General features: G+C 39.1%; 1 protein-coding gene across 1 annotated transcript in view; it reads right to left on the bottom strand.

Moving 5' to 3' along the window:
• Efcab3 (EF-hand calcium binding domain 3) overlaps positions 1–25,897 on the bottom strand; it is a 506,364-nt gene that overhangs the window by 107,383 nt on the left and 373,084 nt on the right. The window contains exons 129-142 of the mRNA XM_087572380.1: positions 24,848–24,901; positions 24,198–24,302; positions 20,159–20,212; positions 16,040–16,144; positions 15,163–15,216; positions 14,662–14,766; positions 13,518–13,571; positions 12,433–12,537; positions 6,151–6,204; positions 4,815–4,919; positions 3,752–3,805; positions 2,982–3,086; positions 1,658–1,711; positions 1,067–1,171 (exon numbers count right to left, since the gene is read on the bottom strand). Of these exons, the coding sequence (XP_087428506.1) occupies positions 1,067–1,171; positions 1,658–1,711; positions 2,982–3,086; positions 3,752–3,805; positions 4,815–4,919; positions 6,151–6,204; positions 12,433–12,537; positions 13,518–13,571; positions 14,662–14,766; positions 15,163–15,216; positions 16,040–16,144; positions 20,159–20,212; positions 24,198–24,302; positions 24,848–24,901 (1,113 nt within the window). The remainder of the gene's footprint in view (positions 1–1,066; positions 1,172–1,657; positions 1,712–2,981; positions 3,087–3,751; positions 3,806–4,814; positions 4,920–6,150; positions 6,205–12,432; positions 12,538–13,517; positions 13,572–14,661; positions 14,767–15,162; positions 15,217–16,039; positions 16,145–20,158; positions 20,213–24,197; positions 24,303–24,847; positions 24,902–25,897) is intronic.

Raw genomic sequence — 25,897 nt, 5'->3', positions numbered from 1 at the left:
GTAAAACAACTAGCCAAAGGTCACAGAAAGGGAGCTAACTATTTATTATAGGTGCTAGGACAGAGGATAAAAAATATTGACTGAGTTTATCTATACAAAACTTCACTAATAACTTAGTTATGGTTTTAAACTTCAGTGAACTTGTGGAGCTGTGACATTTAATTGGGTGGGGGGTGGAGGGGAGCTTGCTTAGCTTACAGTTTCAGAGGTTTAAGCCAAGACCATCATAACAGAGAGTGTGCCAGCAGGTAGGCAGGCACAGCGCTGGAGCAGTAGCTGAGAGATCACATCTAATCATAAGTTATAGGCAGAACAACTAGGACTGGGCCTAGCATGGACTTTTGAACCCTCAAAGTCTACCACCAGTGACTTCTTACAATAAGGCCATGCCTACTCCATGAAGGCCACACACCTACTCCAACAAGGCCACACCTCCCAATCTTTCCCAGATAGTTCCACTAACTGGGAATTAAACATTCATACATAAGATCCATGGGGGCCATTCTCATTCAAACTCTTACTGTGTATACATTTGTGTAGGTGCACATGTCACCATACCATGCAGTTGTCAGAGGACAACTTGTGGGAGTCTGTTCTCTCCTGTCTGATTCTTTTGAAAAGAAGAAAAAAACATTGCAGCTTAAAATTGCTAGTCTATCCAAGAGTTGAGGCCAGGAAAGACTCTTGTGGGCGGTCCTTAAATTAGGAATAACAGACAAAGAAGTACATATATTACAAGGTAGAGAAATAGATAGTTTGATGACATAGCTTTTAGAAACTGAAACGATGTAATTAATATGAAATTAGCAACCTTTTCAGTGTCGTAGGCTGTTTTCCTTCACTGTCCCTTAAATAAAGATGTGTCACCTGTAACACACTGTAGCACATATATCATATACATCAAAATTAGTGAAAATATACTAAACCAAAATGTGCTATTACATGGTCTGGATCATTCTTTAATATATATATATATGCATCAAACAGATGATGCTTCTGGAGGCCACAGGCATAAGTGCCTAAGGGTAAGAGTCCCTGAAAGGTCTGATAACATCCATATGCTTACAGTCAGCTGGAAGGTTTTCTGACAGTTCTTTTACTTTCTCATCTGACAGCTTGATCTTCAAATTTTCGAGAACATTTTCCATGTTATTGACATTAACTGTCCCACCTAAAGAAAGAATCAGGAATACCAAACAAATGTAGTTAACTTTCACTGATCCCTCATATTATGGCTGTCAGCCAGAATGTCAACAACCCAAATATTCACAGTGCACAGACATGGCCAAAATGGAAAGGGAACTGAAAACACCCTTTCTCAGTCCAGAGGAAAATCCCAAGGAACCCATTGTTCCATCAGTTACAATGGTAGGGACTAGGAAGCTCACTTTAGTTTGCTGAGTTAATGACCACTCCCCCGCCTTAGCCAATTCTTTATTTCACATTTTCTATGTGGAGCCAGATTTGAATTTGACTTTTTGTCAAGAGCCAATACCGTCAGGAAAATGAAAAACTATTTGGAAACGGTGGCTGTGAAGACAGGAGAGTAAGTATGGGGTTAGTGTGGGAAAAGTGGTCTCTATCAGAGGTCGACTAGGGCATGGCACAGGTAGGAGGCCAGGACTCTTGTTCTCTTTCTTCTCATTGTGCTCCTCACCTCCGAAAGATTTCAGCTCATCTATCAATCTTCTCTCATGTATGTTTCCTTCATCTGAAAAACAGGGGCACACGCATATCACAGAAAAGTGGTACCAGCAACTCGGTGAGACAGCGTGAAGCCATCAACTCAGTCAGGGGCTTCTTTGTTTTGACTTATATTTGATATTTTGCCTTCCCAAGAGTACCAAAGCATGGAACAGAGAACATTTTTAGAGCACATGCTTAACTGAACAGAAATATCTAGTCATTTGTTGCAAACATCACACAGGAATACAAACACATCTTTTCTTTGCTTCTCTTTTCTTATCTTCCTTGTTTCTCCCACTTTCCTCTTCCCACCAGCCTCACTTCCTCCTCACATCTCCCAAGTCAACTTTCATTACAAGGGTGAAATGGTACATAATGTTGGCTTTCATCTCCAATCATAGGAAATCAAGAAAAGAGAGATGCTGAAAAAACAAAATTATGCTTTGTGTGTTAAGAAAAATGTCGGGGTTGGGGATTTAGCTCAGTGGTAGAGCGCTTGCCTAGGAAGCGCAAGGCCCTGGGTTCGATCCCCAGCTCCAAAAAAAAGAACCAAAAAAAAAAAAAAAAAAAAGAAAAATGTCATTTGAAAAAAATTTGGCAGCTCTGGAAAAAAAACAAAACCAACCAACCAACAAACCAACCAACCAACCAATCAATCAACCAACCAAATAACCAATCAACCAACCAATTAACCAAACAACCAACCAATTAACCAACCAACCAACCAATTAACCAACCAACTAACCAATTAACCAACCACCAACCAACCAACCAACCAATCAACCAACCACCAAACAACCAACCAATTAACCAACCAACCAATTAACCAAACAACCAATCAACCAACCAATCAACCACCAACCAACCAATCAACCAACCACCAACCAACCAACCAATTAACCAACCACCAACCAACCAATTAACCAACCAACCAATCAACCAACCACCAAACAACCAACCAATTAACCAACCACCAACCAACCAATTAACCAACCAACCAATCAACCAACCACCAAACAACCAACCAATTAACCAACCAACCAACCAATTAACCAACCAACCAATTAACCAACCAACCAATCAACCACCAACCAACCAATCAACCAACCACCAAACAACCAACCAATTAACCAACCAACCAATCAACCAACCACCAACCACTACCACCACTACAACAATAACAACCACCATCCTAGGATACAGCACTTATATCAGAAGATAAAATTTGCTTTTTATACATGTCTTAACACTGACTGGACTTTCTTTAATACTCTCACAGTGTTTGAAATGCTCACCATCAACTGGTAGATTTTTAATCAGTTCCACCTGTTCTTTGGGTGTCAATGTTATCCCAGTATCTTCCACAAAAGTTTTCACATCTTTGATATTAACTTTTTCTCCTTCAAAAAACAGAAATGGTAAGTATAGTCTGCAATATGAAGAGATATCTAAACAGCAAAAGGCATGGAAGAAAATTGTCCATGTTTTTATATTACACAATGTAACTGTTACGGAAAAAAGGCACAGAGAGACTTTATTCAAAGCAGAATAAACAGGAGGACAATCAGAACACGTTTCACTCTGGGGAGAGAAGCTATTTTATTACACTTTATTTAAAAATTATTTGTCTGTTGTATATGCATGTGTGGGTATATTTGTGGGTGCATGTGCATGTGCAGGTATGTGTGGGCATGGAGGTCAGAGGTCAGCCTCAGCTGGGGTCCTTCAGTGGGCCATACACCTTGAGATTTTGAGACAGTGTATCTCACTGGCTTGGAGTTCATACAGTATGATAGGTTGGCCTACCAGAAAGCCCCAGGGATCCACTTAGCCCTACCTTCCCAGTACTAAGATTAAGAGTGTGCCCTCACAACTTGCTTTTATATAGGTGCCAGGGTTTGAACTAAGGGCCGCATGTTTGCTAGTCTAGATGAGGGATGCAGTACACTGACAGGACTCCAGGGTTTTGTTTATATGCCTCCCTTGCTTGTGTATTTATGTGCTATTGAAAAGACATGAGATATTAAAATTTAGGGTTTTAAAATTTATATAACTTTTAACTTGCCTAGAACTGAGTTCACATCTGTCAGTACTTTTTTCAAAGGGATACTTCGGCTAGCTGTAATACAGAACACAAATGATTAAGACGAGGACATAGAACTTAGAAAAATTATAGATTAGGATGTAATAGGAGAATATACATTTTACTAATCTACTTGTGTTTACCATAAATGTATATTTCCTGTTTTGGATTCAGAATTCCTCATTAGAATTGTGGACTGTGGCCATTATCTTGAACACAGGGTTTGGCTGTTGTATGTGTCATGTCTTCATGGCACTTAAGAACCTTATCCACAGTCTTTGAATCTTTAGTTGCCTTCTAAGTATGGTAGTGACACCATTCAAGATGCCTCTCTCTCTCTCTCTCTCTCTCTCTCTCTCTCTCTCTCTCTCTCTCTGTTGCTGTCATCTCTCTCCTCTCTCTCTCCCCGTCTCTCTGTCTCTGTCCCTCACATTTAATGTAGACATTGAGCAAGATGCTTCCTATCCTCCATCTATTCCTGATACATTGTGCCCCCCATGTTACCCACTTCCGTATTCATCTCATGTCACTGATATTTTAGGAAATATTAATGGTGTTCTACTATTTCCCACTGTAGATCCTTCTCTCTGTCTTTGTAATTCATTCACTTTTCACCACTGCTCCCATTTTCTTTATTCCTAGAAGTCCCTGGCCTGTCAGTGTGCTCTCAGCATTCACTGGGACAGCATGGTGACTTCAGATTCCAAAAAGACAAAGAGATTCAGCATTCTTTCTTGTTTTCAGGCCAAATTTCTCTCCATAAAAATATCTTAAATTCTCAGATCAATCTAATTGTAGATTCGGGGTGCGTGCGTGCGTGCGTGCGTTCGTGTGTGTGTGTGTGTGTGTGTGTGTGTGTGTGTGTGTGTGTGTTTTGTCTAAATGACCTGGAACTTACTAGGTAGCACAAAGTGGCCTTGGACTTCTAGGAATCCTCCTGTCTCTGTCTCCCGAGTGCTGAGGTTGTAGGTATGCAGGAATTCTTACACTTATTCCCTAGATTCTGTGCCCCTTGCCCCCTCCCCATAAACCCCCTTGTGCTTACCACCCGCAGTTTGCTTCTGCATCACCTTCTTCATTTCTCTGTTTTTGAGTTTCAGATCCAAGTTCATGAGGAGCGTCTTCAGCTTATTGGGATTAACTCTTCCACCTTAAAAAAAAAAAAAAAGACAGGAATTCGAGCAAACTCCAATCTAGACATAAAGACTTCTCTTGCTAAATTAGAGTAACATTCCCCGTGCCTGACTACTGTTAAGAGCTAATTAGGCTGGGTGTGGAGGCTATGTCTTTATTCCCAGGATCTGGGAGGCAGAGGCGGGTGGATCTTTATGAGTTAGAAGCCAGCCTGGTCTTCACAGAGAGTTTCCAGGACTTCATAGTGAGACTTTGTCTCAGGAAACAGAGGCAAATAAACATAGAATAAAAAAATTAGAAAATTATTTGAAAGTGGTTTGGCAATGACGTTCCTTTAAAGTTTTTATGGCTTTTGGGCTACCACTTTCCACTCTTCACAGAATGAGAAGGGCGAATGTACTTGTAGTTTTACGTATGATAGATAAAATGGAAAACCAAACGGCACCTCTAGGGATTAAATATCTACTTAAGTGGCTGGTGTTGAGCTTATTTTTATTCCACAGAAAAATATAGCTACATATAATTATTATATAGGATGGTTACAGTAAGAGAACAGTTTTTAATTGGGTAGAGTTGTGGCATCATGTAGAGTACAGAAATTGAAATCACTGTCCTAGCAAAAATAGTCATGACACGAATGGTGCCTGTGATTATATCTGCCATCACCCAGCAAGCACATTAGTTACTTGTGAATCTCAAACACATTTATCCCTTGGTTGGATGAATGGGTACTCCATACGCCCATCACAAATCAGTTACTTCATCTCGACTGCAGGCATGATAATTGCTTCCGGCACTGAAGGGAGTGACTGTTAGAGTAAGACCAGGACACGTGTGCAAATTTCCAATGGGGTGTTAGAGCACTTCTGACTATATGAAAATTTTGGTATTTTAATTATAAATGGCTTAAAGATATCAAGTGGTTATGACTAGGTAACTGGACTCTTGAGTTGCAGTATTTTTTATTTTATTTTATTAAATGAGCATTGTGGTGGTTCGAATCCAGCACAGTGATGGTCAAGCTCTCAGGAGATCCATCCAAGACACACAGAAATAGAGCTGTGTGTTCAAGGCTGATTCCTTTCAACTTGATGCTGACCTAAGTTACATACCAACTACATACAAAAACATGATCAATACATAGAAGAGCTACCAGAGGAATCATAAACTAGGAGAAAAGGACAAACAAAGGCTGAGACTATCAAACCAGTCCTATTTGTCACTTTCTCATGACATCTGTCACTCACCTTTGTAAGACCTGAGAGTTGACAGGAGTCTATTCCGAAAAACATTATTATTTTCTGTTAAAAAAAATCACAGTTCAGGTCAGAGAATGTCTTGGAGAATACAGAGTCAGACTTTTTCATGCTGTGGCTGACTTACGAAGTTCGTCTCCACCTTCAAGTCATGATGAACTTGAAGATGAAGACCATGACGATTCAGAGTGAGCATTTGGTTAGAGGGTGAGAGCTCAGGTTTAAATGCTCAGGCTTGGCTTCTGACTGGCTGGTGGCCTTAGGCAGATCTATACCTGCCATTCCTGCACTGTAACCTTGGGATGAGTGCTATCACAGTGTGGAGAAGTTGGCTCCTGAGCACCATTAGGACTAAGGTAACTAAACTATTATTACTACATCAACCTCCACAACAAACACTGGCTGATGTAAGAGAGCGGAAACCCCACAATTCATTGTTCTTATCTGTCTTCTTTTCCATCTTTAAATATTATTTTAAAAGGCATTTATTTTTACTTTTTATGTCTATGAGCGTTTGCTTGCATCTATGTCTGTGCATATCATGCTTGCTGGTATATTTGAAGGCCAAAAAGGGCACCAGATTCCCTGAAATTAGGGAGACAGATGGCTAAGAACCAAAGCTGGGTCCTCTACAAGAGCAACAAGGTTTTCTTTTCTTTTTTTTATTGAATTTTTTAAATTTACATTTCAAATGTTATCTCCTTTCCTAGTTTCCTGTCCATAAACCCCCTATCCCATCCCCCTCCCCTTTCTTCTATGAGTGTGTTCCCCCACCCATCCACCGACTCCTTCCCTCCTCCCCAACTTGACATTCCTTTACACTGGAAGGGGGAGAGGGGTCGAGCCTTGACAAGACCAAGGGATTCTCCTCCCACTGGTGTCCAACAAGGCCATCCTCTGCTACATATGCAGCTGGAGCCATGGGTCTATCGGTGTGTATACTTTGGATGGTGGTATAGTTCCTGGAACCTCTGGTTGGTTGGTATTGTTATTTTTATGGGGTTGCAAATCCCTTCAGTTCCTTTAATCCTTTCTCTAACTCCTCAGTTCTTGGTTCAATGGTTGGATGTGAGCATCTGCCTTTGTATTTGTCAGGCTCTGGCAGAGCCTGTCAGGAGATAGCTATATTAGGATCCTGTCAGCATGCACTTCTTGGCATCAGCAATATTGTCTGGGTTTGGTGGCTGTATTTATATGGGCTGGATCCCCAGGTGGGGCAGGCTCTGGATGGCCTTTCCTTCAGTCTCTGCTCCAAACTTTGTCTCCATATCTCCTCCTATTAATATTTTTGTTCCCCCTTCTAAGAAGGACTGAAGCATCTGCACTTTGGTTGTCCTTCTTCTTGAGCTTCATGTGGTCTGTGGATCGTATCATTGGGTATTCCGAGCTTTTGGGCTAATATCCACTTATCAGTGAGTGCATACCATGTGTGGTTTTCTTTGTGATTGGGTTACCTCACTCAGGATGATGTTTTCTAGTTCCATCCATTTGTCTATGAATTTCATGAAGTCATTGGTTTTTTTTTCTTTTTTTTTTCTCTTTTCTTTTTTTCAGAGCTGGGGACCAAACCCAGGGCCTTGCGCTTGCTAGGCAAGCACTCTACCACTGAGCTAAATCCCCAACCCCGAAGTCATTGTTTTTAATAGATGAGTAGTACTCCATTGTGTAGATGTATCACATTTTCTATCCATTCCTCTATTGAGGGACATCTGGGTTCTTTCCAGCTTCTGGCTGTTATAAATAAGGCTGCTATGAACAAAGTGGGCATGTATCCTTGTTATATGTTGGAATATCTTTTGGATATATGCCCAGGACTGTTAATATCTGGGTCCTCAGGTAGTACTATGTTCAGTGTTCTGAGGAACTGCCAGACTGATTTCCAGAGTGGTTGTACCAGCTCAACAATGGAGGAGTGTTCCTTTTTCTCCACATCCTCGCCAGCATCTGTTGTCCCCTATGTTTTTGACCTTAGCCATTCTGACTGGTGTGAGGTGGAATCTCAGGGTTGTTTTGATTTGCATTTCCCTGATGACTAAGGATATTGAACATTTCTTTAGGTACTTCTCAGCCATTCGATATTCCTCAGCAGAGAATTCTTTGCTTAGCTCTGTACCCCATTTTTAATAGGGTTATTGGACTCTCTGGAGTCTAACTTCTTGAGTTCTTTGTATAGTTTGGATATTAGCCCTTTATCAGATGTAGGATTGGTAAAGATCTTTTTCCAATCTGTTGGTTGCCGTTTTGTCCTAATGACAGTGTCCTTTGCCTTATAGAAGCTTTCCAGTTTTATGAGGTCCCATTTGTCCATTCTCGATCTTAGAGCATAAGTCATTGGGGTTCTGTTCAGGAAATTTTCCCCAATGCCCATGTGTTCGAGGCTCTTCCCCACTTTTTCTTCTATAAGTTTGAGTGTATCTGATTTTATGTGGAGGTCCTTGATCCACTTGTACTTGAGCTTTGTACAGGGTGATAAGCATGGATCAATCTGCATTCTTCTACATGCTGACCTCCAGTTGAACCAGCACTATTTGTTGAAAACGCTATCTTTTTCCACTTGATGGTTTTGGCTCCTTTGTCAAACATCAAGTGACCATAGGTGTGTGGGCTCATTTCTGGGTCTTCAATTCTATTCCATTGATCTACCTGCCTGTCTCTGTACCAATACCATACAGTTTTATCACTACTGCTCTGTAATACTGCTTGAGTTCAGGGATAGTGATTCCCCCGGAATTTCTTTGATTGCTGAGGATAGTTTTTGCTATCCTGGGTTTTTTGTTATTCCAAATGAATTTGCAAATTGCGCTTTCTAACTCTATGAAGAATTGAGTTGGAATTTTGATGGGGATTGCATTGAATCTCTAGATTGCTTTTGGAAAGATGGCCTTTTTTATTTTTATTATTATTATTATTTTTACAATCCATCTTCTTACAATTAATCCTGCCAATCCATGAGCATGGGAGATCTTTCCATCTTCTGAGATCTTCAATTTCTTTCTTCAGAGACTTGAAGTTTTTATCATACAGATTTTTGACTTGCTTGGTTAGAGTCACACTGAAGTATTTTATATTATTTGTGACTATTGTGAAGGTTGTCGTAATTTCTTTCTCAGCCTGTTTATCCTTTGAGTAGAGGAAGGCTACTGATTTGTTTGAGTTAATTTTATATTCAGCCACTTTGTTGAAGTGGTTTATCAGGTGTAGTAGTTTTCTGGTAGAAGTTTTGGGGTCATTTAAGTATACTATCACATCATCTGTAAATAGTGATATTTTGACTTCTTCCTTTCCAATTTGTATCACTTTGACCTTCTTTTGTTGTCTGATTGTTCTGGCTAGGACTTTGAGTACTATATTGAATAGGCAGGGAGTGAGTGGGCAGCCTTGTCTAGTCCCTGATTTTAGTGAGATTGCTTCAAGTTTCTCTCCATTTAGTTTGATGTTGGCTACTGGTTGGCTATATATTGCTTTTACTATGTTTAGGTATGGGCCTTCAATTCCTGATCTTTCCAAGACTTTTAACATGAAAGGGTGTTAAATTTTGTCAAATGCTTTCTTAGCATTTAATGAGATGATCATGTGGTTTTTTAAAAGTCTCCCAACCAAAAGAAGTCCAGGACCAGATGGGTTTAGTGCAGAATTATATCAGACTCTCATAGAAGACCTAATACCAATACTGTTCAAACTATTCCACAAAATAGAAACAGAAGGGACACTACCCAATTCATTCGATGAAGCTACAATTACACTTATACCTAAACCACACAAAGACCTAACAAAGAAAGAGAACTTCAGACCAATTTCTCTTAGGAATATCGATGCAAAAATAATAAAATCATCACAAACTGAATCCAAGAACACATCAACCAGGGATGCAGGTATGGTTCAGTATATGGAAATCCATCAACGTAATCCACTGTATAAACAAACTCAAAGAAAAAAGGCAACAAGTTTTCTTAACCAGTCATCTCTGGCCCCTTACTTTTTAAATATACTTTATCTTTTGAGAACTTAATACATGTATATACTGTATTTCAATCATATTTACTCCCTAATTTCCCCCATGTCTTCTTCCTGACTTTGTTCTCTGAGAAACACATGCATGTACACATGCTTCATTTGTGCCCCTGAAGGTGAGAAGATGGGGTAGAATCCTTTGGACCTGGAGTCATGGGTTCTGTGGGCTGTCTGGTGTGGGTGCTGGGAATGGAACTCAAGTCTTCTGAGAGAACAGTGAGTACTCTTAACTGCTGAGTCTTCTCTCCAACCTCACCCCCTTTTAAGATAGCCCACCCGATCCAATTAGTACTGTTTATTTATGCATGCATGGTATTAGGGCTACCATTGGAGTGACCCACCAGGGATGACATTCCCTAAGGAAACAGTCTCCCTTAGCATCCATCAACCGCTTATAGCCTTTCACCTAAGGATGGAGGCTGTTGTGTCCCCTCCTCATTTATGCTGGAACCCTGATGTGTTCTCATGCAGGGAACCATAGCTGCCTCGGGCTCCCGAGTAAAATGGTCCTGGCATGTTCAGATGTTGTTTTACTACAGTCCTCCCTACCCTGTGGTCCTACCTGCGAGTCCTCCCTCCCTCTCTTCTACCACAAGTTCACCCTATTGCTTCCACTTATCTCACTACAGAAGGGGGACATGCCTGTGGCCTAAGAGGCAGCAAGAATTCCCTTAGTCTTTAATGGCAAGGTTTTGCTCAAAAGGTTTTGCTAACTTCCGAACTAGCATAACAATATGGGAGAAGTTAATTTAGCATCTGATACAAGAATTACCCACAGAAGTAGGTATTTGTGAGAAGGCACTTAAAAAAAAAGTTTAGTTTTAATTTTATATGTATGAGTGTTTGCTTGAATGTGGTGTATACCAAATGTGTGCCGGTGTGCCTAGTGTTTGTAGAAGCCTGGAGAGGCCACTGAATCCTCTGGAACTAAAGTTACAGATTGCTGTACACCACCATGTGTGTGCTGGGAACAGAATTCTTCTCTGCAGGAGCAGACTGTGCTCTAACCACTGAGAAGTCTCTCAAGCCCAAGAAGAAGCTTGAAAATGTTTTCCTTCCCTTTCCTTTTGATTGTTTCACTGTACAGATCAGACTGTCTTTAAACCACCCCTTCCTCTTTTTTTCTCCTTCTCCTCCTCCTCCTCCTCCTCCTCCTCCTCCTCCTCCTCCTCCTCCTCCCCCCACCTCCCCTGTCTTCCAGTATTGGGATTCTAGACACGCTATCATATCTGGCTAAAACCATGCTTTCATAAAGTTTACTTTAAGAGACAGGAGGATGGTTGAGAGTTTGGGGCCAGCTTGGGCTATGTAGAGATTTTAAAGTTAACGTTGGCTACAATGTGGGACTTTTCTAATAAAATTAAAATAATACAGAATTATATTGGGAAGATGTTGAGTCTTTTTGTTTAAAGAAGGAGAAGTGAGAGAGATTTGGCCTATTCCCAAACACTGAGAACAAAAGCTAGAATGGTTAGGGTTTAGCTTGGGGGGAGGGGAAACGGATAAGAAAACAACCAAGATTTAGAAAAGTGCCCCAGAGAGAGCAGGACCACTGCTGTGTACTAGAAGAAAGATGTAAGCCCTGCTTTCCACTGAAAAACTGGCAAGAACATTTTTTTTCCTTCTCAACACCTGATTTTGTGGGAGATTCTTTGAGTATTACACTCTGCATTGGAGGTACGGAATAACAGATTCTTCATAAGGAAGGACTAGAAGAGGGGTACAGGTAACATTTCAACACACATCATGTCAAAATACATATTTCAGAGGTTGCGGGGAAGGCTCAGTGGTTAAGCACTTGCCCCCTGCTCTAAGAAAGGAGTCAGAATCCCTAGAACCCACATACATGCTGGGAGTGTGTGGCAGCCCGCCTGCAATTCTAGCCTTAGAAAGCAGAGACAGGAGATCCCTGAGCAAGTTGATTAGTGAAACCAGTTAAACTTTCGAGGTCTGGGGTAGGCTGAGAAACCCTGCCTTAAGGAATGAGCTAGAAGAGCGTCCTGGATGTTTCACATCAACCTGGGCCTGCACATGCATGCACATCTACACACCATGCCTACATACAACTAAAATCCAATGCCCACCACACACACATGGAAACAGAATACACACATGCGTGCACACACGCAGGCACGCACACACACACACACACACACACACACACGTGCACGCACGCGTGTGCACACATGCGCACACACATTTCAAAGAGTAGAACCATAGGCCTAAAGTTTTGGAGGTCTCAGGAACATGCCCACAGCTTACCATCGAATGGCAGCTTTCCCAGCAGGTCCACATACTCTTTATCATTCACTTCAACTCCCATCTGTTCCACAGTGTTTCTCAGGCCACCGACACCAATCTTTTCTCCTTCAAAAGGCAGAATGTTTACAGGTGAACATCTTAAGAACTTGTAACTCATTTGAAAAAATTTGTTAAAGTGCGTGTGTGTCAGGGGTTGGCACTCATGCTAGGGCGTGTGGAGATCTGAGGACAACTCTGTGTGTCAGTTCTCTCTGTCAACAGTGGGTGCTGGAGACTGAACTGAGGGTGCCAGGATTGCTTTTAGCTTGTAGCTTTCCACACTGGCCTAGCCTGATAATTTAATAAAAAAAAGGGGGGCAGATTTCTAAGAACATGTTATTAACCAATAGGATCTCTGATGTGTCTTTTAAAATAATAAGTTATGTGGAGGCAATTTCAGCTTGGAATTAAGTCTTTTCTAAGGACAAAATGGATGAACAAATACAGTGACAGAGGTCAAAAGAAGTCAAAGGGAGTCTTTGCACAACAAAGGCACTGGGATGCAGAATGCAATCTACTATACAAATGGCACAGAACTGCTGGTAACAATAATTATACTGACTATAAAACTGATCACATAGAAAAATATTACCTGGAGTTATCTAAAATGTTTCTTATTTATTAGTGTGCTTACTTAAAATTTAGCTATTTACAAATAGCCAAGAAATATTTATAAATGAAAAAATGTATTCCTAAAAATCACAGGACTTGTTATTAAAAATAAGTCTTGTTTTGGGCATGGTGGCTCACATCTCCAGACCCAGCATGCAGAAGGCAGAGATAGTCGGATCTCTCTGTAAGTTTGAGGCTAACCTGATCTGCATAGTGAAATCCAGGACAGTCTTGGTTACATAAAGATGCCTCCTCATTAAACAAACAACAATGGAAAGAGAGTAAATCTTGTGGATTATTTTGAATACATAAGTTATCAGATAAGTTTGATCTGACAAATAATTGAATAAAATGACTATGTTGATATCAACAATATATTGGGGAAACATCTAAGATATTTATAGCATTTGGTTATCTGTGTTGGAGAAACTCACCTACGAAGTCTTTCATTTTTGACACAACGCTTTTTAGATCAACCTTTCCATTTTCTGCACACACAAAAAGAATCACAGACTGATAATGAATTCTACAATCATCCCAAATTGTAGTTCTAGATGCCTACATTTTCAGATAATTAACACCAAGTAGATGAAACATGTCCCTTTTTTTTCCTTCTATTTAATTTCATACATTGTGGTGATTCCTCCCAGCTCAAATCCCCAACTTGAATCCCCAGCTGACGGAACTGTTTGGGAAGGATTAAGAGGTGTGGTATTGTTGGAGATGTGTCATTGTGGGGATGCTTCGAGGTTTCAAAAGACCACTGCCATTCCCACCGTGCTTTCTAAAGCATTACAACAGTTACTAAAAGATTTGGTAGAAGTTACTTTTAAAATGATCTGGGCTTGTTTTGGTGATACTCCCCAGTGGTAAAGAGGACTCAACTAGCATGTGCAAGGTCCTAGGTTCAATTCCCAGGACTACAAGAACAAACAGACAAAGGAAAGACCTTTAGCCCATCGTCCTTGGTTAGAGTGATGGATAGTGGTGGAGAGTCAACTACTTTTTCAACTGCCATTATTGATCTAGTTATATTTTTCATATCTTCTTCAATCAACATTGACCATTTATTTTTCTATTGGAAATAATTCCCATTTTATTATTATATTTAAAATCCAAATCTTATACCACACACAGTACTTCATTACAGTAGTATAATTATTCTCAGTATCCACAGTTATATATCACTTTAAATTACTGTATTTCTCTCTATCCATTGATCTTCTCATTCAGAATAGCAAATCATTCACACCAGACACAATCATTACTGTATTTGAAATGTTCCTAGTAGGCAAGCTTCTTTGTAATCATGTAATGTTCAGTGAGTCTACAAAAGTCTCTCATTTGATTTTCTCCTTCATTCGCACCTGAATGAAGTCTCTCAGGATTCATCCCCCTTCATCATCCACAGTGGAGGGCACCTGCTAGGCTTGAACTAATAAAGACAAATCCTGTTTTCATCTGGATGCTGCTGTAAACGTTTCAAAATGTCCTTTTGATATAAAGTAAATGCCATCTAAGGAAGCTGTTAAACTTAAAGTGTTCCAAAAGGGACATATTTTAGCTTATAAAGCTTACCATCAACTGGTAGACTTTCTACAAAGTCTTCAAACTCATTCTGTGAGAGTTCAATCCCCATGTTTTCCAGAAATGGGCTCAAGTTATTCACATCAATTTTTCCTCCTTAGGGTAGACAAAGTATTAAAAAGATATCAAAATGTGGGAAAATCTTGTCAATTCAGGAGTGCTATGGCTGTAACTTTATCTACGAGAACTTATGACTCAGGAAGGCCTAGTCATAGGCGTAAGAAGAAACAAGGTCAAAACTAGATGTTGTATCTCATTCTCTGATGGTATCTTTTGCTCATATTGAACATATGAAATTCTAAATGGACCTAGATAAATTTCCAGAGACTCATAGCATAATAATCCAATACTTTACATTGGAATATATAATAATCTAAAAATCATTCTGTGAAAATAATTTGATATTTGTAAAATGTTAATAAAGATGAATTTATGTACATGAACTTACATATGTTATTTATTTATTTGTGTTCTTATGATCTTTGCACTCACTTTTAAGACTCTTTATACCATCCAATAGCCTTTTTCTAAACACTTTTCCGGAAGCTGTAAGAAAAACACAACTCAGGTCAGAAAACAGTAATAAGGAAAATTTGTTTAAACAAGCAACAAACTATAATTCTCACAATCCTCTGACTTCAGAAAAATCAGGTTTCTTGATGGTTTCTTCCAAATTTATTTGTTGTCTCTCAATAATAGAGTTTTATGGAGAAAGACTTTAATGTTTTAAACTTGAGAAACCCCTGTATTTTAAGTGCATAGGTGTTTGGGGCACATATGTGCACTATTTGTGTGCCTGGCCCTTGGGAAGGCCAAGACGAGGCATTAGATCCCTGGAGACTGGAATTATAGGCAATTTTATTCACTCATGTACAAAACCTAATGATCATTGGTTGTTAACTCTGAAACATGTATCCCATTTGACTAATACAACTTGTTTTCCCTTTTCATATTTCTCTTTTGGCATGCTAATGGAAAGAAGGACAACACACAGAAACACACAAGGCTTATCAGGAGAAATGATGAAATAGCTTTGCCACCATATTGAAAAGCCAACGATTCAGTTATTCTTTTGGCAAAGATATTCTGGAAGTTCTAAGAAATGATTTTAAAATCCTGGCAACATGAAGTTGGGCAGGGGGAGTAGAAGGGGACTCAAGTGGGAAGTTGGAGGGGGAAGGAGTGGGACTGGAATTGATCAAAACACATTCTACGCATGTATAAATATTAAATAAAATATTAAAAAATAAAACCCCTGATAATGTGACGCCAAAAACACCTCCTAATCGAGTGCTCAAAAACCTTCTGAAGGATTTATATACATAATAATCCTTATTAGTACGTATCAATAAAATATACACATGCTTACCATTACGTGAAAGATGTTTTATCAGATTCAAATAGTCTTTATCTGTGTATTCAACTTTCATGTCTTGCAGAATGTTTTCTACATCATTAATATCCACTGACCCTCCTAGGAAACATGTAAATGGTGACAAGAAAAGAATTTGAGAACATAAAACCTATGATTCTTGACACTGAAAAATTGTAAAACTTGTGAACTTGAATTAAGTATACAGATGACCATAAAACAAGCAATACTTAAGTGCTTTTTTTTATATAAAATAAAATTTAAATATTTACTTCAGGAGTTTGAAGTGATCACGTTTGGAGCTATGAATTATGATGTCCATAAATTTCACATAAAAAGGCACACGTATTAGATGTCTTATATTAATTAATTATTTATTAATAGAATGTACCAAAAAATCACTCAGTAAATGCTTGTGAAAAAGTGTCTTAAAAATGGACTTGGGTTCTGCTATTCTAATAGCAAAGCTAGAGAAACACAAAAGAAAGAAAACTATAAGCTACCATCTCTGACAAAGACAGACACAAAAATTTCACCCAAACACAAACACACAGAATTTAAACTTTCATTAAGACCCTTTCTCACCATGGTGGACTGTGATCACATACAAAAGCAATATATAAGTTATGTCATATTAGTAGAAGGAAGGACAAAAACCCATTAGGTCATTCTGACAGGTGCAGAACAATCAGTCAGTTCAATAGCTTTTCATGTTAAAGCACAAATACATTAGTTATTAGCCTTGTGCTTCAGAAGGCCATTAATAGTAAACCCACAGCCAACCTATATTATACTTTCCAGCAAAAACTGGGACTTCTCTAAGAGAGGACTGAGAGCGCCATTCTTGACACTTCTACTAACACAACAGTGGGAATCTTTATCAAAAGGAACTGGACAAGAGAAAGGATGAAAAATTATATCTATTGGAAGAAGTTAAATTGTCTTTACAGATGACAGTATCCTATATAAAGAATATTACTCACCACTAATATGTTTAAAATATTAACAGATAGACCCACTGAGGTTGTATGATACTATGTTAGCCTGTGAAAATCAGTAGTGTTTCTGTAAAGTATCAATGAGCTACCTTATAAAGGAACCAAGAGAGAAATTACATTTATGGTAGCTGTCAAAAATTCTTAAGGAGGAGGGGTAAGGGAGATGGTCCAAACCCTAACAGTGCATATTGCTCTCCCGGAGGATCTAAGTTTAATTCCTAGGGGCTATGTCAGGTGACTCACAACCACCAGTAACTCTAGTTCTAGGCGATCCATGCCTCTGGCCTCCGCATTCATTTATACAGATATACATTCTTTAAAAAATAATAAAAATTAAAAATATCTAGAAATAAATTTAACTAAAGAAATTAACTGAAAAGAAAATCGATGAAAGAAACAAGATACAAATAAACAGAAGGAAACCCTGCACTAATGGACTAGAAGAATTAATGTTTTTGAAATGTGGACCATCTCAAGGTATTCCTTAGCTTCCAATGGAATCCCTATCTGAATATCTGTACATGCATGTGTACATGTGTGTGGCTATACTCACCCATGTGAGTTCATGGGGAAGACAAAGGTTGACATCAGGATGTACTCTGCGATTGTGCTTCCACATTAACTGTCTGAGACAGGCTCTCTCACTGAACCTGGAACTGAACATTTCAGCTAGACTGGCTGGCCAATGAACACTTGGATCTGCCCACCTCTGATCCCCAGCACCAGGGTTACAATCTAGATTCAGCAAGCATTTTACTCACTGAGCTATATTCTCAGCCTTTTCTTATCAAAATTCTAGTGACCCCCCCACCACAAAATTAGGAAAAGCAATGTAGAATTCATGTGAGTTTATATGCGTCTTGCAAAAGCTCATACATCAGAAATATAACACCCCAAATTCTTATGCTAGTGATATTTATGCACAAAGTTTTTGGGGAGATTAGATGAGATCATGTGTGAGATTTTATAGAGTCCTAAACCATGTTACTGTGCAAAACAGAAGTGAATTCATTGACAGTATCCCTAAGAGTCTTTTATTTATGTATTTGTCATATTACAATAACACCCTTGGACTTTTTATGTACCAAATATAAAGAAGATTAGGATAATCAGGAAATGATCATTCTGGATTCTTACAAATCCAGAGTTTATTTTGGCCACAACAGTGGCATTTATTGCCTTCAGGGACTCCAGTACCATCATTCATTCTTTGGTTGTTTCTTGAATCATATATACTGGGGTTTTACTAATGTCTATGTCAAGACTATTTTTAGCTGTAAAATAAACAGGGATGGGTCAGAGAAAAGAGTACTTATCCTGACAGTGATCGCAGAGTAGTGATGTGGGTTGGACCTGGACAAGGACTGAGTGTTCTTAGAAACTCCCACTGCTTTGGGAGCTTATGTCCCCTCAAGCATTTTATAGTTTATGAGGCACTAATTCCACTCATGAGAGTTGAACCCCTGTGACCTACTCAGGTTCCATTTCCTAATACCATAGGCCTGGAGGTTAGGGTCTTAGCATGAATTTTAGGAGATAAAAAGCTTCACTACAGCAAAAGGGGCACATGGACGGTACCTCTGACTTAAGATCCAAGCCCCTCAGAACAAGTTCAAATCTTCAAGAAATAGAAATCTTCTGCTTAAGGTCATCAGAACAAGAAAATGAAGCATTTCACACATCTTCATATGCTTTTATTTTTAATCTTTTTGTCAGAGGTTTTGTTTGTTGATTTACTGTTATTCATTTTCAACTTAGAGAGATATAATCTTCTGTACTAATGCCCACCTAGGCCCCAAATAATTTTATAATTCAGATTTTAAGAGTAAACCAAATTAAAGAATTACTAGCTATTTGTGTGTAACATCAATAATGGCAAATATTTGTTTCTTTACAAAAAGTCCAGTGGGGACAGGAATCTTTCTGGGGTGCATGCTTGTAACCACAGTACTTGGGTTGGGTGAGGCAGCTGGATAAGGAGTTTAAGAAGAGTCTTGGCTACGCAGAAAGTTCAAGGCCAGCTTGGACTTCACAAGACCTTATATATTAGTCTTGTAAATCCCTCCCAAACAAATATTTATGATATGTAAGTGTTTATGTTCTACAAATAGTAACTGGTGGAATGGATTCTTACATATAATTGACATCATTCACAGGAATTATTAAATTTAAGATCTCAAAAATTTCACGTCATTTTGACTATTATGTAACACAATCATTGCTCTACTAGCTAGTGAGGTGAGACTTTGCATATATGTAAAAGAAAAAGTAGCTTGTTCATAGTAAACTTAAGGCATTATTTGGCCCAATCTTCTATTTGAACTAATCTTTCAGACCTGAGAAGATAATGGACCTGGATTCCAGCACCTTCCAGGTCTTTTGTATAACTCTTTCTGCTTTGTTTGTCTTATAACTATTTGAATTCTGTTCTTCAGTGTCTTGAATTCTTGTACAGAGCCATCATCATACCATGAAACACGTTCATCAGTTGATTTAAAGACAGAAAAGGATAAAAATATCCTGATTGATACTGAGGCAGTCACTCCAAGGAGAATCAGCAATCGTGAAGGAGATATGGTCAACCCTGATAGGGGTCTTCTGTGACTTTGGTTGAAGAGGGACCTAAAGGTAAGGACTCAAACATTCTTGTACTATTAAGAAAGTGTATGGTCATTGCTACAGAACACCATCAAATGAATTCAAATTATGAAAAACAAAGCATGTCCAGCAATCTTTCATGGTTGACTAAACAACACATGAGGACAGAATAAGCATCAGATTTAGAAATACAGAACTGTCTCTTACTTTAAGGGAGCTTACTTACTTACAAGGGAACATATTTGCAAATAACCCAATACTCACCCAATTGCCCAGAAACGATAATGTTGTTGATGACCCACACCAAAAATTGCATCTGTAGATAGTACCTTAGTCATTGTTTAAAATTTGAAATATCTGAAATTTTGGAATGTGTTTAATGCAAAAGAAAAGGTGATGCAAAGCAAGTAGATGAAAATGTTTAACAAAATGCTAAAGTAGTAAAATTAACAAGAAAATAAAGACACAGTGGGAGATATAAGTAAAACAGTATGAAAAAATTAAGTAAATTCCTACTTACCTAAAACAGTATTTAGTTTTTCCATTACATCATTTATTTCCACTTTCCCATCAGCTGTAAGACAGGAAAAATTCAGATATTAATAAAACCAAACTCAGAAAAAGGCAAGAACATTCAGCACTTAAATTATGAAATGCCAGGAGTCATCAGGGAGAAACTAAAAACTAGCAGGTGATCTTTCTGAGATGGTTCCTCCATGAACTATTAAGTTAATGACAGATTTGCTTCTTTAGGCAAGGCCAAGGAGATTATCTCTGAGGGAAGTTTCCTGCTATTAATATGGTTTTCCTGTTATTATTACATATATATAACAATCACTAGATATTAGCCCACCCCTTTAAGCAGCTTTCTGCAGAACGACAAAGATGTACTGTCTTGTAGTGATGCTATAGATGAATAGATGATTTCTTAATTGTTAATGATTCTATAAGAATTCCTAGAATTATATTAGTCATTATTAAGCTCTTTTATAATAGGCTTGCTATTAAGTCCTTTCCGATGTCAAAGCTGCAGTGAGAACTCTGTCAGTTTTCAAGTGTCATGAGTTAACTCCTTCTGAGATAGCAAGCAGGCATCTGCAATTTAGAGCATATTCCAAGAGGTTGTAAAACAATTAACCAGAGGTCATAAAAAGGGAACTACAATTTACTATAGGTGCTAAGACAGAAGGTAATATATTGACTGAGTTTATCTATACAAAACTTCACTAATAAGTCACAAAAATTATAGTTTTTAACTTTCAATGAACCTGTTGAGCTAGTGACTGATAATGAATGTTTGGTCAGATAATTACTCTTAGTGGATATGCATGTAAACATTCTCTGTTGTAAACATCTTAATCAATTTATGATTTGAGTTTGTTTGAACTACTAGTTAACTTCTGTTTAAAAAAAAAGAGACCATGTGACCTATTCCCCTAGAAAAGGTACAAAAGACTAGGAACGATTACATGGTATAGCAATTGGAAGTACAAGCACTGGGAGTAACATTGGAGGGCATGGCATCAAGAGTAAGGGCATTATTGTTACATTAGAGCAGGAGGAATGAGCGAGATTAGGAGGAGAGAGCAGAGATGAAACTTTCAGAGAGAAGAGCCTTAAAGAGAGAAGAACCTTTTAGAGAAGAACTTTCTTAGGAAATGTTTTAGAGAGAACTTATAAGTAAAGACTAAATTCACTTTTCAAAGTGTCCCTTTTTCTTCCTGCTACTTCAACTAGCAGGCTGGGAGTTAGAGTCATGCAGTTCCTGTGGAGATAGAACTAAGGCTACTTTACTTAATCCCCAGCCATTAGGCTAGAGGTGTTAATCATTTAAGCCAGCTGCTTTTAACCCTTAGAATGAGCAAGAAAGTTTTTAGAACTTTTTAGACATTATCAACAAGCATTCATTATAGTTAGAGAGCTAGAATGTCCAGAGACCATCGGTCTTTAAAACTACACTTGTGTCAGATTCTGTGGCTCACTTCAACCCATTCCAGGATGGGAGCCGCCCCCCTTACCCCTGCAATGAATTACAGACTTGATGATTACATTAATAAATCATCCTTCTAAAATGTATAATTTCGGCCTTCAATGGATAGTTCCATTAACAGCTACCAGAACTGAGATGGTTTGCATCGTTTGTTCTCGTGTAGATAAGATCTTCTCTCACGTGTTTTGGATGCATCTTGTTTCTAAGTCCACATTTCTCTTGGAAATGCTGATAATACATTCTGGTATACACTGCTGGTAGCATTAAGCTGCTTTTATAATAAGAGAGTGATAGCAAGTGGACTAGGAAAAGGAACTATCAAGAGTGTCTGCCCATGGTTCATGCTAAACTAAAGCTTTCCAATCTGGCTTGAATGAAAACGGCTATAGGAAGAGCAGAAAGAGTCAAAGCAGATGATGGGTTTGCACAGGACTCTGCAATGGCTGGCACTCAGGACTCTTCTTTATTGCTTGTACCTAAGAACAGGTCAGAGAAAGAAATCTCAAGTCCGTGAAGTTTGCATTAAACAAAATAATTTGACTGCGACACAATTCTTTCTCTTTGGTTGGTTCCAGTCCCTGATAGCAGCTTCCTTGGCAGGCATCCCAGGGTTCTGGCATCTCTAACATCTTGGGATATCCAAGGCAATTTCAACTTCATAGCTTCTGTTTTCAATGTCTGGGATCCACACATGATCTCCTGGGCTCCTTTTGGGTCACTTCTCTTGTTCCACTTTCTGTAGCACTCTAGGCTCTGGCTGATTCTACTCCACTGCTGCTTCCCATGATACTGGCATCTCCAATATGCTGGGTCTTCTGATATAATAGAACAAGGGGACCATGTTCCAGCTCCTGCAAGCAGCAGAACTCAGCAGCTTCAGCCATGTGGCTCTGGCTTTAGAGTCAAGAATAGAAGGGACTAGGTTTCACCAAAACCTGTCATAGGCTCTCTTCATGGTGCCAAGCCTCAGCTTCTTGCAAGCCCTTCAGTCCTGGGCTGCCAAATGCAACTGAGGCTGCACCTTCACCAAAGACCTCTGACCATAAAAAGTCTTTCAGCTGCTAACCAGAACCCCTTCATGCCTTTAAAACCAGTATCACCTGGATGATTCTCACACATTACCAAGTCCAGCTGCAACATGAGGTACAACCTTGACTGTCTCTGGAACACAGTTTCTTTGTGCTCTCAGAAAACACTTTACAGAAGATTTCACCTCAGTGATGCTGGACTCTTCTTAATCACTGCTAATTTTTTAGCTCCAGCTATCCAGCATCAATTGTTCCAGTAGTTCGTTCTATTCTTGACTCTAAAGCCAGGGCCACATGGCTGAAGCTGATGAGTTCTGCTGCTTGCTGAAGCTGAAACATGGCCTCCTTATTCTATTACATTATAACTAGCTTTCTATTTTCCAACTCCTTCACTGCTTAAGCTAGGCTGTCCTGGAACTTGCTCTGTAGATTGACCTTGAACGCAGAGATCAGCAAGTCTCTATCTCTTGGGTTCTGGGATTAAAAGTGAACACCATCATGCCTAGACTTAAGCTTTTCTTTACCTAGAAATTACTCTGTACCAGGCTAGCCTTGAACTCAGAGATCTGCTTGCCTTTGTCTTTTGGGATTAAAAGTGTGTACCACCACATCTGGGCCAAAGTTTTCATGGCCACTATTCCTCAAATCTGGATCAAAAGCCTGTCTTCCAGCTTCAAGATCTGGATCACAAGTGTGCCCTGCATTTCTGGATTGTAGTTCATTTCAGATTAAAGTAAAAATGAACATGATAACCAGGTAATAACACCTAGCATGACATAACTATTCTTCCTTCAACAGCAAACATAAACAATAAGTTTAGCTGGGTGGGATCTTGCCCTGAGATCACCACTCTCTTAATTTGTTTATTTCCTTGAACACAGGATTCAGCTCCATTCCACTTCTTGGTCCCCCTTTGTTATTTGAACCATACATTTTGTATTTTTCCTTCCTCAGCTTTCTATATTTGATCAAAATGTTCTTCATGAAAGTGAACCAGAGGACAAAGTCTATGCCGGGCTTTTCTGAGACTTCTTTGTTAGTGCAATTAATCTGATTCTCTTCTCTGTAACCTCGGGCAGACTCTTCAGACAAAGGCAAAAATCAGCTACATTCATCACCAAAACATCACAAGAACAGTCTCTAGGCCACATATTAAAATTCTTCTCTGAAATCTCTTGAGCCAGCAGGCCTCCACAGTTCAAATCACCCTCGGGACCACCATCTTCCATATAACTACTAGGATAGCCCATTATACCCCACCTAGAGTATTGCACTGTTTTCTAAAGTCTCAAGATCAACATTCCTCCAAACAATAACATGGTCAGGCCTGTCTCAGCAAAACTACAGTATTGCTGGTACCAATTTCTGTCTTAGTTAGGGTTTCCATTGTTGTGAAGAGATACCACAACCAAGGCAACAAAGATAAAGAAATATTTTCCTCAAATTCAGATTTTTTTTCTATGCTTTTGAAACATCTATGAGATGTTTCTCATAGACTGGTCCTGCATCCCACCCACCCCCAAGCTGGTCACAGCACTCACCAGTCTCTGGCAGCATGTTTGTTAGATCTGTGAATTCTTTCTCAGTGATCTCAATCCCCATGCTTTCTAAAAACTTATCCAGGTTATTGACATCAACAGTGGCTTCTAAGTAGAGGACAGGAAACAAATGCATTAAAATGGAATAAGTCTAACCTGGACTGTGAAGCTATACTGTTGTTCTAGCTTGTCTTCTCTTTAACACAGTCATGCATTTTATTATAATTTTAAAAAATCACTAGTTTCCTGACATTATTATTACGATTTTAAGATAAATATCAACCTTTCAGTGTTGCTCAGTAAGTAGGAGAATAAAACCCCCTCAATTCTTACGCTGGGCACAGGTGTAAGTGCAAAGCCATCTTAAGGAGAGCGAACGTTGACCGGCAGTGCCTGCGAGTGATTGCTCTCTACTTTGGACCTAAATCTTTAGGTGAGAGACTTTACCCTGCGTTGCTTGTTGTTCTGGTTAAAAGAACAGTTTCTCCTTGGGGCCGGAATGTGGGGCTATCCAAGGAAGCCCAAATAGTCCCAGCACAGGAGTGAACTTGGAAGATGTAGCCTAAGTGAGGATATAGTGTGAAATAAAAGAACGACGCTTCGTTCCACAGTATAAACAAGGGCCTTACAGGCCTTTGGGCTTTACTCCTTACCATCCAGAGTCGTCACACCCTTCAACAACCTTTTCTGAGAAACTTTTCCATCATCTGTAAAAGAAGGGTGGATTGGAGGTAAGAGTCACAAGATCGTGCACAACTTCTGCCTCAGAGAGAGAAAGGAATTCAAACATCTTTACCTGAAACGAATTCAAATACACACAGAGAATACACAGAGGTTCGTGAGTGAAACCCAAACAGTAACGAGATGTGTAAAATCTCCCTTTGTTCCTACATTATAAATGAGGAAAACAGTGCCCTTAACTGCTGCTTGTGGGTGTTGAAATTATAAGTTCTCTGGAGGGAAACTTGATACATTTAAACTTGATACATTTCACAACTAAGTCTCTAGAGACTTTAGGCTGTTGGTACAGATTTATCTAAGGGTATGAAGTTTAAAAAGAAAAGATATATTTACAGTCAGGGTGCTGGAATCCACGTTCCCAAATTTTGACAGTAGGCACAGATTTGAGGAAGGACTTTTTTCACCTTTGCTTATTTGTATCGCCAAGCTTTTCTATGGTCAGCACCCATATTAGCACCATGAAAAGTTACAAATAAGTTAATATTTAATATGGATAACTAAGAAATATTATCCATCAATTAATCAATCATTTCCTGTCTTAAAAGCGTGACACACAAATCCATGAAAAAAAATTGTGCTTCTCTTCGACTTTTGGGTTTGAATATACTTTGTGTTCCCTCGATTTGCTTTTAGTTTCATTTCCTCTAATAACGAAGCCAAGAAATCCATCTTTTGGTGGCCTGGGATGTTGGTTGGTCAGAAGGTGCTTGCCTTCAAACACTAGAATCAAGTTGAACTCCAGAACCTGTGAGATAGCCCAGTGAGTCATATGGGTGAGCTCCAGACTACGGAGAGCCTGAGGAAAGCATCTGAGGTTGCCTTCTGGTTTCCACGCAAACACGTACGCGTATGTGTCTAATACACATGCCCAAGCATGATTAGAATATCCAGCCTTTCTTAATATATAAAATCATCATTTGGTTAAGTAGATATTTTATTCTTGCAGAACCACGCAGCCACAT

This window comes from Rattus norvegicus, chromosome 10 (assembly GCF_021556685.1).
Source record: "Rattus norvegicus strain SHRSP/BbbUtx chromosome 10, alternate assembly SHRSP_T2T, whole genome shotgun sequence".
Taxonomy (NCBI): domain Eukaryota; kingdom Metazoa; phylum Chordata; class Mammalia; order Rodentia; family Muridae; genus Rattus; species Rattus norvegicus.
The sequence above is the reverse complement of the archived record's forward strand: the minus strand, read 5'-3'. Positions and strand labels throughout refer to the sequence as shown.